This window comes from Papio anubis, chromosome 13 (assembly GCF_008728515.1).
Source record: "Papio anubis isolate 15944 chromosome 13, Panubis1.0, whole genome shotgun sequence".
NCBI lineage: Eukaryota > Metazoa > Chordata > Mammalia > Primates > Cercopithecidae > Papio > Papio anubis.
In genome coordinates, this window is record NC_044988.1 from 32,881,264 (window position 1) to 32,894,728 (window position 13,465).

The 13,465-nt window shown below is 37.8% G+C and overlaps 1 protein-coding gene across 9 annotated transcripts in view; it reads right to left on the bottom strand.

Annotated features, from left to right (window-relative positions):
- GLIS3 (GLIS family zinc finger 3) overlaps positions 1 to 13,465 on the bottom strand; it is a 482,902-nt gene that overhangs the window by 99,070 nt on the left and 370,367 nt on the right. For all 9 annotated transcript variants that reach the window (XR_004177861.1, XM_009188825.4, XM_031654203.1 and 6 more), the window contains one exon: positions 9,027 to 9,137. Coding sequence is in view for 8 of the 9 variants with exons in the window: in XM_009188825.4 (XP_009187089.3) it covers positions 9,027 to 9,137 (111 nt within the window). In the remaining variant the exon portion in view is untranslated. The remainder of the gene's footprint in view (positions 1 to 9,026; positions 9,138 to 13,465) is intronic.

Here is a 13,465-nt window from a genome sequence, read left to right on the forward strand (position 1 = left end):
CGACCTTTTTACCTCAATGCCTATCTCAATAGACAATAAATGACACTGCAAGCCTCATGTGACCCTTGCTGACACTGTACTCTACACCATGAATGAAATATAGAGCATAGAGACGAATGTAATCCATATGCCAAAAAATCTGGAACCTGGGTAATACGAAAAAATTGTGGGAAACTAGAGATACTAAGGGAGAATTTCACAGACATCAGCAAAGTCACCATGGAAAAGCAGCAGCACATTTGGAAGACAGAAGTAAAGCCCATGTGCAGGTGTTTCAGAAGCATGTTGTGTTTTTTCTTTATAGCACAAGGATGTTTGAACATATTAGAGTTGCTAAATAACAGGAATACCCAAAAAGACTGTCACAAAAGTCAGAAAGTTTAAGATGACATGAAGAAGCTTTATGAGTATCTTTTGGGACTTCCTAAATGTGACTCCCATACTAGGCTGCAGGATGGATGAGGTGACATTTAAGGATGCATATAGTGCTGATGGGCTATAGCCTAGACCTCATGTAGTGGCAGTGTGGCAAGTAACCATCCTAAAAGCCATGCCTTTCTATTATAGTTAAAAGAATAGCCGTGGGCCAGGTGCAGTGGCTCATGTCCATAATCCCATCACTTTGGGAGGCCAAGGCAGGTGGATCACTTGAGGTCAGTAAAATCTATGGAGCCTCTCCTCAGAAAAATACATTTTGCATATAATTTCTGGGAGTTCGTGAGCTTCCTGAAACACAGCCATCCATGGGCCTTTGCCCATGGTCTATGAGCCCCAAGTCAAAAACCCCTGAATATAATTAGATTTCACAGGTTCAAATTTGATTTAAATTCCCTCTAGTTTGGATTCCAGCTTGCTTTCCTTTGTCTGGATCTTCTGTTGTGCTATCGTCTGAGTATCTATATGACCCAGAAAGGCTGGCTCTAGTAATCACTGAAAGAATATTCAGTTCTTAGGAAGGAAAATATTTCCAAGGATACTACTGGTCTGTTGTCAGTCACAGTAGACTGCCATGGATTTGCAGGTATGTGGCATAACAATGCTTTCTACTGAACTAGCTCCCCTTTCACTTCTGGGGCCCCATGTTGCCTTTTAAGCTAGTTGCAAAGAAGGGAAAACGGAAAAACCAGGGGAATGTAACTTAAGCTAAGTCCTGAAGCAATTCATGGCACTGCTTAAAAGAAGTCCACACCTTCTGATGTCCAATCCAAACACCACTCTAAGACAAGGCCATCTGCCTGGTATGCACCATGAAAAATTTTCGTATTAGGCTTATCCACGCCCTTGTGTGAAGTCACCCTGAAAACAAATCTTCACAGATCAGAGAGCCAGGATACAAACAAATGGGAAGATACTGCCCATGGATATCAATGACACAGCTCAACTGAAGCTGAAAAGGAAAGACAAGAGAGAATTACCAGAGGGAGCAGTACTTGCACAAGGGACACGAATACTTTGATGGGGATGGAGAGGGAGTGCCTGAGAAGGGCAATAGTGAGCTGTGTTATGAGATTTTAGGACACTATATTTAGGTAGCAGAGAGCCTGAGCTAAATTAGTTTTTATTCCAAAATGATTTTCATCAAGAATGCATAAAATTTAATAAGAGACAGGGAATAAGAAGCTTAGAAGGCTTCTGTCAGTCAGTCAATCAGAAAAACAATTATCTAGGAACTCTTTCCATAAGATAGCTGTGCTAGGCACTGTACAGCCTGAATAGCTCATTAAAGCACCTGTCAGAGGGTTCTCATTCCTTACATAGTTGGCCAGAACTGTGCCCCAAAAACCTATTTTTGGTCCCAATTACCCATTTTCAGGGGGAATAGAAATAAAACTACTTTGTTATATTTGACAAAATATTGTAATGTAATAAAGAATAATATTGATCTCCTTATTGCTTTCGGACAGTAAATACAAGACTACTCCTTAACAATCTCTATCGTTTGCCAAGGAACTCCCAAGTACCATGTTCCAGAAGCTCTCTCTGTGTGACTTTATCATAGCATTTCCCCCAGTGTACTGAAAGCAGGCATCTACTGGTGTCTCTTGGTAGAATGTAATCTTCAGGAGGGCAGGGCCAGGTCTTGTTTCTAAATCCTCAGAGCTGGCATGGGGCCTTGCCTGTACTGAGTACAGCAGGTCCTGGAATAACGTGGTGTCTTTATAGTGCTGATGAGAAAAAAAATTGATTCCTGACTGGAGCCGCTGTCTGTGTGAAGTGTTCTCCCCATGTCTATATGGGTTTTCTCCAGGTACTCTGGTTTCCTCCCATGTACCAAAGATGTTACCATTAGGTGAAAGGATGTGTCTACATGGTCCGTGCGTGTGCACGCACTGTGATAAGATGGAATCCTCTCCAGGCTTTGAGCTGTTGGGGTAGGATCCAGCCACCCTCAACCTTGAACTTAAACAATTGGGAAACTAATTTTGGTATTTGCTTTTAATAATCTTTCTTAAATGTACATAAGCTCACATTCACTTCAATGTTTAATGTTAAAAGTGTTTGAGATCTTTATTTGGAAGTTTGATGATGTTTTTCTGACCAGAAATATGCCCTAGGAACTTAATTCTTGTTTTATCAATTAGCCTTTGGTAAAATTGGTTTTGTTATACATCATGTCGCTTAGAGTTGCAGTTTCCAAGAACCTATCAAGGCCATTAAGTGAGGACAGAGTGTACTCAGAGAATCACAAATGCTGACCATCTGAGTCATTTTCTTAGACGGGAGCACTAAGCTATGCTTTTTACTGTCTAGCATGCAGTCCTTCAATTGAGTGCCATCTCATTTAAGAAAGACAGGCTGCAGAAAGGTGCAATTAAAACAAATTAAGATGATCCTAACATCTATTGCTGTAGTGTTAGTAGTATCAGGTTCTTTTTTTTAAAGCTCAAACAGGAAGGTACAGTGTTGTGACTAAAGCAGTGTTTTTTGTTTTGTTTTGTTTTGTTTTTTTACAGAGTCTCGCTCTGTAGCCCAGGCTGGAATGCACTGGCACAATCTCTGCTCACTGCAAGCTCCGCCTCTCGGGTTCATGCCATTCTCCTGCCTCAGACTCCTGAGTAGCTGGGACTACAGGCACTTGCCACCATGCCCGGCTAATTTTTTTATTTTTAGTAGAGACGGGGTTTCACCATGTTAGCCAGGATAGTCTCGATCTCCTGACCTCGTGATCCGCCCATCTCAGTCTCCCAAAGGGCTGGGATTACAGGCATGAGCCACCGTGCCCAGCCCGCAATGCTTTTTAAAAATTTGCAACCAATCTGTATTTTTTTCATTTATTTCTTCCTTTCCTCCCTTCCTTCCTTTCTCTCTCTCTCTCTCTCTCTTTCTTTTTTTTTTCTCACTCTGTCACAAAGGCTGGAATGTAGTGGCGTGACTACAGTTCAGGTCACTGCAACCTCTGCCTCCCAGGTTCAAGGATTTATCCTGCCTCAGCCTTCCAAGTAGCTGGGATTACAGGTGCACATCACCATGCCTGGCTAATTTTTTTGTATTTTTACTAGAAAAGGGGATTCATCATGTTGGCCAGGCTGGTCTTGAGCTCCTGGCCTCAAGTGATCCACCCACCTCGACCTCCCAAAGTGCTGGGATTACAGGTGTGAGCCACTGAGGGACTGGCCTTGTTTCTAAATTCGTCATTTGAATGTGTTCCCACTAAAAATATGCTCAGCTCCTCAGAGAGGCCTTTCCTGCCCATCTCACCTCAATAGGCCACCCTCTGTTAATATCCATATCAGTACCCTAATTGTTTCCCTGTCTGTATTTATGTTGCTGATTTTCCGTTTATTTTTTTACTGTTGTTGGACTTTCATCAAGAGAATGTAAATCTATGAGGGCACAGAACATGTCTGTCTTATACACATTTGTATCTCTGGATCTAACCTAGCGCCTGACACACAATAAGTACTCAATAAATATCTGTTGAGTAGAATAAATGGAATTCTTTGAGATTGTACTTCGCAAATAATTTAGTAGAAGAGTAGTTTGTTGAGATCCTACAGAAAAACAAAGATGGTTTAGTTGGCCAAGTAATTTTGAGCAACGCCTAACACTATCTTCCTTCTGGAATACTTGTATATCCAAGGCTCTAAGAACTCTTGCAAGAAAGAAACCATTGAATAGTACTTAGCTTAGTGTGTCCTAAACTTATATGACCAAAAAATCTTTTTAAAAGAAATATCTAATAACATTCTGTGGAATGTATTCTAAAGAGCACACCTTGGGAAAAAGCTTTAAGCACGAAATAAGATCCTGGACCATTACCCCAGAGATGGTGGTAGACATCTTTTGATATTTTTCTATATTTACTGAAAGGCCAAAGACAGCTTCTCTGATCACTCAAGAAAGGAAGAGAAGCTTATTCTCACTAAGTGGTCACTTTCATTCACAACCTCTCCCAATTCCTACAAATTATGGATTCTTACCTCTTGTTAAATAGCTCCCATCACCATGTAGCATCAAAATGCTCTGGAAAGCATAGCTGGCATCATATTGGGTCTACTTAAAAGGGAAGCCTCCAAGCAACTGGTTTCAACTTCAAATCAGTCCTATTGGCACAGCGTTAAATTTAAGATGGCTTATTTTTTCATTTGAGTTTAATTATTAATTAGCATAAAAATTTCTAACCAAAAGCACCTGTTTTACAAAAGCATCTCCCAGAGCCTTTATTGAAGTAAGTTACTTTCAAATGAGAGCATCAGGATATTCAGGTATGTTTCACCATCATTTTGAGGTGTGAGGTAAGTAATGCATCATCAACAATTATTAAAGTACAGAAGTTTGTGACTCGCTTTTAAAAATCAGTGCTATTTGAATGTCATCCCTATAACAGCATCACTCTCCCTCACCTGCATTCCAATATAGTTTCTAAAATGTGAGAGGAAGAGGTGGACTAGTTCATCTTGAGATGATATGTCTGTGATATGTGCCTATTACTAATATTCTATTAATAGTATAACTGATTTTTAATTTATTCCTGAGCAGAAACAAGAAAGGAAAAAAATGAAAAGGGATTACAAAATCTGGGGCGGCCCCTGGTCATGTATCCTACTTGTGCATAAACCATCTGCTGTCTAGACCATGACTGAAAGCAACTGACAGAAAAAGTGAGCCTTATTAGTCCACTTAATATATGCTTCAATTTAAAGGAAAATATATATTTTCACATAGCTCTTAAAGATCCAAAGAACTGTACAAAGCAAAGTGAGCTTATGTGGTACTTAATGAAAATTTTCTGGTTTTGAGTATATAGCGGGGAGAGGTGGTGGTGGCTCTGAACCGATTCCCAAAAGTTACCAGTTCTCTATTAAGAGTTACAGTAAATAGACTGCCCTAATTTTGCCAGAAAGCAATACAGAGCTGTTCTCTATGTAGGAAATATAAATGTGTGTTGCATTTGCACCCATTTCAAATGCTATGCTTGGTTTATAACAGCCTGTTTTGAGGTCACAAAAGTGAAAGCCATCAACCACAGCGGATCATAGGTCAATGTTTAACAAACATTTAACAAATCACAAATAAAGTTTGAATCTTTGTGGAAGTGTGAAATGGATGAAAGATTCATGTAACCTCTAACTTCTGGTCAGGCATTCTTTGCATGCACTTTTAAAAAGTCCATTTCAATATCAGGCTAGAGTTAAAGGAAACCCTCCCGCTTATGGCACTTCCAAGGTGAAAATGAAACATTCTGATAAAGCTCATAGCCTTGAGGAAAATTTCAAGTGGCTTATTGCCTTAGTTTTCTCTTATTTCACTTACTCATTATCAGACGGAGTTGAAGGACAGATTCTGCCTTTTGCTCTATAGGCTAACTTCTTCTATTCTCTGTGGAGACCATAGTTGGTGACTTGAGTATTTTGCTACCCATTTTTCTGTGTAACCCTTGATTTAATGGACTCGAGATCTGCAAAGCACATTCCATGAAAGAAGTCTGTACATCGGATGATGGGATGTGTGGGTGTGCACGAATTATGCAAAGAGAAAAGTTACTCTTCTGCATGCAATGAACCAAATTATCCCCATTCCTTTGCAGAAGAGTTTTTTTTTTCTTCTTCTTCTTTTTCTTTCTCTTCACAGCTTGAATAATGTTTAGTTGGGATTTCAGGTTTTTCTGGTTTTCAGTAGGATCTGACAGGTGTGGGAAAGGGCCATATGCCCACAGTCAGGGCATCACTTATGAGATCCCTGCCTCTCCTCACATGCATTTATCTATGGCTATGGGTGTCTTGTCACTGGCCCTGATTCCACAGTAGGACTCATAAAACTGGCAACGTTAAGACCAAAATAATGTCATTTAGTGTCTAGGGGGAGGTTACAAAGAGGATTAGAGGCAGGCAGGCAAGCAGGGTATATTAAATAAGTCCATGACTAACAGAGTGTGACAGAAAAGGGTTTTATTCTTTTCAACAAAACAATTCCCTAGGACTAGGACCATTACTCCACTGTGCCTTTATCACCTTGGAATTTTTATGGTTATTTTTGATTAATTCACATTTTTGTAAAGGCTTTTTTGAAATGATGCCAGTTTTCAATTTTTAATTAAAGTCGTAAATAATCTTAATTCTGCCTTAAAAGGTTTATTGTTTCTTTTTTTTTATTGCTGCCAGGAAATATTTCAAATACCAAGTCCTGATGTGAGTGAGCAATTAGAATCTCTCCAAGGTCTAGTAACAACATTGTACCATGTAAATATTACACACTGGTATATCAGCACAAGATTTGGAAATATGGATTGACTAGTTTCAGGTTTATTAGCAACTGCTTCTCCTGGGAGTGACATTTCCTTTTTTTGTTGGATGGAGCAACTTTCATCATTTCAATTTCCACAAATTAATCCACCATGGATTCATAAAGAATTTTTAAAATCTTTGGATAAAAAGGCAGGCTAAAATCGGAAAGTAAACACTGCAAACTTATCACTAAGGGCTGCGCATTGCAAGTCAACAAGTCAATGAAATCCAATTCAACCACTTGCAGAAAACAGTGAACATCAAAAGCTAAGCCATTTGAGAGACAGGGCCTTCTTTTACGTAAGACAAAATTAAGATAACACTGCAATATTTGACATGAGATTACAATACTGCTCCTTGAAAGTACACCCTTGTTTATTTAGATTGCTTGTTAAATGGTGCCTGCAAATTGTCAGTAAAATAATATTTTGTAGTCTCAAGATCTGGTTTTCTTTTTTCATTTAGTGCTTCAACAATCTCTCACACAATCGAAACTACTCTTTCTTTATACAGAGGCTGAAACACATCAAGTTTGAACAGGAGAAACCATTAATAATTCCTGAAAATATCCCGTTACATTTCCAAATCTGTCAACCTAGGTTACCTTCTTAACTTGAACATTACAGTGTTGCTTATTTGTCTAGATAGGGGACCGATACTCTTTCATGTCCATGACAATTGTTAATCTCTACAAGGGTACTTTCCGATGTTAATGATAGATTCACTATTACAATAAAACCTTACACATTTGGACAACTTGGAGGCAGAAAATGATCAGATTCAGGGGGAAGAAAACCCCCTCATCTAGAAGGTGTGTGTGTTTTTTTTTTTTTTTTTTTTTTTTTTTTTACTAATTCAAATTTATAAGGTATATATAGATGATAACAAAACAATGGACAGTGGTCCTGCTGAAAGTAGTTAATACCATGCAAAAAGGGTGTGTTATTTTAAGAAGATTAAGCACATGCTTTCTCACTTTATTTACATTCTTAATTAACTTAGCAGTTCCTTTGCTTTTCTGAAACACAAGAGCAAATCCAGTGTCTGTCTAATGATCACAGATATCAATTTACTGGGATTCCAATTAAAGAAATTTAACTATATTTCTAGGGGAAAATGATTTTAACAATTAACTTACAAGAGTGGGTTTGTATGCAATTAAGACTATCTATCAAATCCCCCTGACTGAGCATTTTTCTAACTCACAGGGAAAAGGTCAAATTCTTTCCATATACGCACCCTTGGCTGGCACTGTGCTAACACTTCTCAAGGAAGAAAAAAAAATCTCAAGTAACAAGAAGACTACAGAGCATTTCCCAACATAAAAGTGTTAAATCCCTATAAACCATGAAAGAATGCAAAATTTCTCAGTAGAAGCCACGGTGACCTGAAAACCCTTGCCATGGGGTTCAATCACTTGAAATACATTGAGTCTTAAACTGCCCTTAAATTTGTTATAAAGGGCCCTTAAATGAATCAAGAACCCATCTCAATACCAATGAAACACTCGAAAAGCCAAGGTCAGCTCAACATGTTTTCTGCCATGAATAGAAGATACTCATTGATCCAAAAATGTAAAAACTTAGTTACTAGGAAATGCCTTGAAAGGTAGTAAGCTCTCTGTCTCTGGAGGGGTTGAAGCAAAGTACAGTCAACCACTTGCTAGACATCTTATGGAGTTAGGAGAGCAAGCCAGGTGGACTGGCTGGTTGGTCTCTAACATTTCTTCCAAATCTGAGATATTACGATTTTTATGAACTTTGAAAATGCATTAACCCCTCATTAATGTCAAAGTGATTTTAAGTTCAATTCCTTTTTCAGATTTTCATACAAATTCAGAAATCTGCTTTTTCTCTAAGCGTAAAGAATGCTCTCTACTTGTCCTACAGACTTACTTATCTTCTTCATTAGAGCTTCACGATTTTGGCTAATTGATATTTTATGAAAAAGCATTTCTTTCCAGAAAGATTTCTGTGGTGGTGGTTTCCCCAATTCAATTATCTTTAGCTATATGAACTTAACTTCCACAAAAGCTTTTTGTTGCTTTCCAGTTTAATGGACCTTCCTTACTTTTCTCTGATTCCTATTATACAAGCCTTCCCCAGAAATTTGCATAGCTATATCAGCTATGCAAACCATAGCCTCGCTGTTACTTCATGGGAGACTTACCTCCTCAAACGGTCTAGAGCAGGTTACACTATGAGAAGTATAAGAATTTCAAGTGCCCTGCAGAAGTTTCGTGTACTACAAGAATAATTTGAACATGCTTTTCCCGACTGGAAGATTCTCTTTTAAAATTACCTTTTTCCTTGCTTGTTGATCTTTGGAAGAATGTGCCTTCACATGCTTTCTTAGGGAACTTGGGTCTGTGTAGCGTTTGGTACATCCTGGAATTTGACAAGCATAAGGTTTCTAAATGAGAAAGAAAGAAAGAAACAGCTGTGGTTAAATCATAAAGGTAACGGGGGAATGTTTCACTCAAAGACTATTGACTTCAGAGCATGAACTGTTACCAATTGACTGATGTGAAATGCTAGCTAATACTCATGTATTTTAATTACAAAGTCTAGTAACTTCGCATGATGGTTAAGATAAGGGTAAACTTTCAAGAAACAAAGAGATGCCCTATCCTTGATGATTTCTAAGAGATTGCTTTAGTGTACACTCTAACCACAAAACCACTTGTGGCACTTTTTAATGTGGAAATTATTAGTAAGCATCTCTAGTCATACTTACAGTTATGTTTCCCTGAGAATAATCTTTGGTACTGTCAGAAACTAGTAAACACATATTCTTTAAGGGTTCAGGTAAAGAAGCTGTAGTAAAGTCCAGAAAAAAACTGGGTATTTTTCAGAAGAAACCTGATTCAGAAGAGAAAGGGAGAGAATTAAGAAGAGAAAATTAGTGTAAAGTGAGTAAGAGACAGTAGGTTTCAAACAGACATGTGAAAAATCATCCAGAGAAGCATTAATAATATTAGTTGCAGAGGTGTCCTAGTGTTGAGCCTGAGTTAAGTGAATAAGCTCTTGGCTGAGTGCAATCAGAACACACATTTTGGCTATTTCAATTCCCCCATGCTCCTAGAAGATGTGAGGTATGGTGCTTAAGGCTGAGTCTAGGCTTTTATATATATATATATATGTGTGTGTGTGTGTGTGTGTGTGTGTGTGTGTGTGTGTGTGTGTGTGTGTTGTTTTGTTCTTGTCGCTCAGGCTGGAGTACAGTGATGAAATCTCGGGTCACTGCAACCTCTGCCTCCTGGGTTCAAGTGATTCCCCTGCCTCAGCCTCCTGAGTAGCAGGGATTAAAGGTGTGCACCACCATGCCTGGCATTTTTTAATTTTTGTACCCCTCGTGCTTGGTACATAATAGGAATGAATGAATAACAGCAGCTCACATCCATTCACATTTTAGCACTTATTCCTACTGTTATGACCCTTAAACTTACCAAAGGTTGGAGGCTATGACTCTTCAGTTGTGAGATAAATCAAAATCTTCTGCTTTTTCAAGAAATGAATAATTTAAAAATCACAGGATTAACTGTGTTTATAACATATATTAATAGTAACTGATCTGCTTACAGTCTCATCAAGTAAGGTATTAGAGCTGTGCTTGTATGATGTGAAATGTAAGGACCAGACCTGAAACCCTGTCTTGGGATTCTTGCTCTAGTAACTTGTTATAGTAAAATAATAATCATCATCATCATCATCTGACTAATCTGATTTTATTGTTGCTTCTGTTTTTATGTGCATGTGTGTCATTCTGTGAGCCAACAAATAAGTGGATTACAGTATTTGACCTGCTAGAAGCCATATTTATGGTTCACTCCTTTTTTGTGTGTCATTTTTGATTCCAAGAACAAGGTTAAATCATGAATATATAATTTAATTTGACATACCAAACTTGAATTCTATGTTTGATATCTGCTGTGTTCATTGACTGACTGACTGTTTGTCTGGTTGGTTGAATCACTCAAAAGTATGCTTCTGGGATGTGCTCGGCACTGTGTTTCAGATTAGGGATCTAAAAGTGAACAACAGATGAACCAGGTTCTCGATACCTCATGGTTTCTACAAAACAGTGAGATTATTGGCTAAAGTCACTTGCCAGTTAGTTTCTACTGAGTAAGCAAAGATTTTCTTTAACCTGGGAATCTTTTCTGAATTCGCATAGCCTTCTTGCACTAGCCTTCCCCACCCTGCCCTGGCTTCAGGAGCGCAACTAGCTAAGATCTTTACTGGCAATCCCATTGTAAAAGCTTATGCTTTGAGCATTAGAGGAGATGTTACATGTACAAAAGGCTTGATGACTATTAACAAATTATATACATTGATGCCATTATTATTACCACGGTCACTACAATTTAGGTTGGTAATGTCATTTTCTATTTGATTTTTTTTTTTTTTTTTTTTTTGAGACAAAGTCTCACTCTGTCGTCTAGGCTGGAGTGCAATGGCACGATCTCAGCTCACTGCAACCTCCACCTCCCGGGTTCAAGAGATTCTCCTGCCTCAGCCTCCCAGGTAGCTGGGATTACAGGCATGCGCCACCATGCCTAGCTAATTTTGTGTTTTTAGTAGAGATGGGGTTTCGCCATGTTGGCCAGGCTGGTCTTGAACTCCTGACCTCAGGTGATCCACCCACGTCGGCCTTCCAAAGTGCTGGGATTATAGACGTGAGCCACCGTGCCCGGCTTTCTATTTGATTTTGAGATGTTCTTGGAGAAAGCTTGACTACACACTCACTGTTCCTCTCAGCTGACCTTCACTTTCTTCTCTTGTTGTCAGCCACCAGGGAGGGACTGGTATGCCAAAATAGCAATGTCAGGGACTGATCTAAGTAGTACTGCTGCACCCGTCATTTTATCTCACGTTACCTAAGCTTTAACTAGCATGCTACACTTCATCTAACTATGTATTTTGTTATTTTCCACCTGTACTGTACAATTACTTTCCCTGTCTAGATATTAAGATGCTAATAGAGAAATTAATTAATACAACTATTAAGGGTTAGAATTAGGAACTCAGTAATCTTTATGGGAAAACCATTTTTTCTACAAATAAGGAATCCACTTAGTTGAAGAAAGATACTTTATCCAAAATTCTGACAGTATTAGCATAAGGAGTGCTTAATGAAAGGGAACAAGGACCTAAATTTAAATAATAAATTCGTCAAGCAAGTGCAGTTTGTTTTTAAAATCAAGTGTGTGGTTTCTATAGGATTTTAAAAGAGCTTACTAATTTGTTAAATGTAGTAAAAGTTTAAACAGGAGCTAGTTTGGAGCTTAAAGGAAAAAATGATGCTTTAAAAATATTTAATAGAGAAATAATTTTTCCGAAAAAACAAAAATAGCTGAGTTTTAAAAGCTATTGCATTAACAAAAATTGGGAAATCACTGTATTAGGTAGTTTTCCTCAAATGTTTTTTAAAAAGATATATATTTTTATTCCAAAATGATTTCTGAAAATGCTCTTAGTTTGGTTAGCTAAAATTAGCTCCAAGCAAAGGAGGCCAGTGCGAAACCGTTAACACTTAGCCTCACAATAGTTCTTTCTAACTACCGATAACTAGGTGGAGTAGAAGCAATTTCTCAAGACAATCTTGTCTCATAAATGTTCATTCTTCCATGATAAAGATTAATGACAAATTGGAAAATTTGTTTGATCCCACCAAGAGCATTTTAGGCACAACAAAATAGGGCATTTTAACACAATTTATTCTTTTTTTTTTTTCTTTTTCTACTTAGAAAAATCCCACTATTCACCACATTTATTCATAGTATTCTATTTATTGGCCCTAAAATCACTGAATTCAGGTAGAGTAGAAACTGGGTCCATCCTACACCCATGCTGCTCTAACTATATTTGAGATATTTACTAGGCAAACCATCACATTTATGCATATTCGGGGATAATTCTGTTTAGAAAGGTTATGTGACATATAGCTAAAATGACTTCTATGAATATGACTAATAGAGACTAATATAAAATTTAATAAATATGTCAACTATAACATCAGAAGGATCTTAAATATGTATGAGAAGGTGTGTAGAAATAACAGTATCTTTTCAAAATTCAAACTCTAGTGTAGTTTAATAATAGACATCAGAATGTTAACACCGAAAAAGTACTGTCATGAATACATTATTTGCAAGAATGTGGGATAAGAGATCTATGATGTGTATAATACACTTATCCTGATGGCTTTGTTAAGCAAAGTGAAATTACATAGAGTCTATCTGGCCTAGTGTAAGGAAAATGGCATCAAAACCTGGGAAATGCAAAGGAGGGCTATCAACGTAATTGAGAAAATAAAAGACAAGAATCATAGAAAAGGCATTTGGGAACGAGCAAAATGTTGTAGCATTAAGGGAGTTAAGCATGTAATAATGAAAATCAATTGTTCTCATAGGGTTGATGTCAAAGAATATGCGGCTGTTAACAGATAGAAAGCATGAGGAAACTGAACTCTTGGGAAAGATTTGCTGTTTCTTCTTAGATCAGTTGAAGGTGAAAATACCAGGTGGTTTCTAAAGCAAAGGGCCAAATTCACTCTTGAAAATCATTCCAGCCGCAAAGTTCTATGTCAAGAGGAAAAGAACCAGGGTAGAAAAAAAACAAAGAAAAACAAACAAAAACTGCTTGATATTCCTAGCAATAGCATACATTACCAACTTGATATCTGAATACTGATTTTAATGCCGTCTCTACTGATCACTCTCTGTACTAAAATCCACT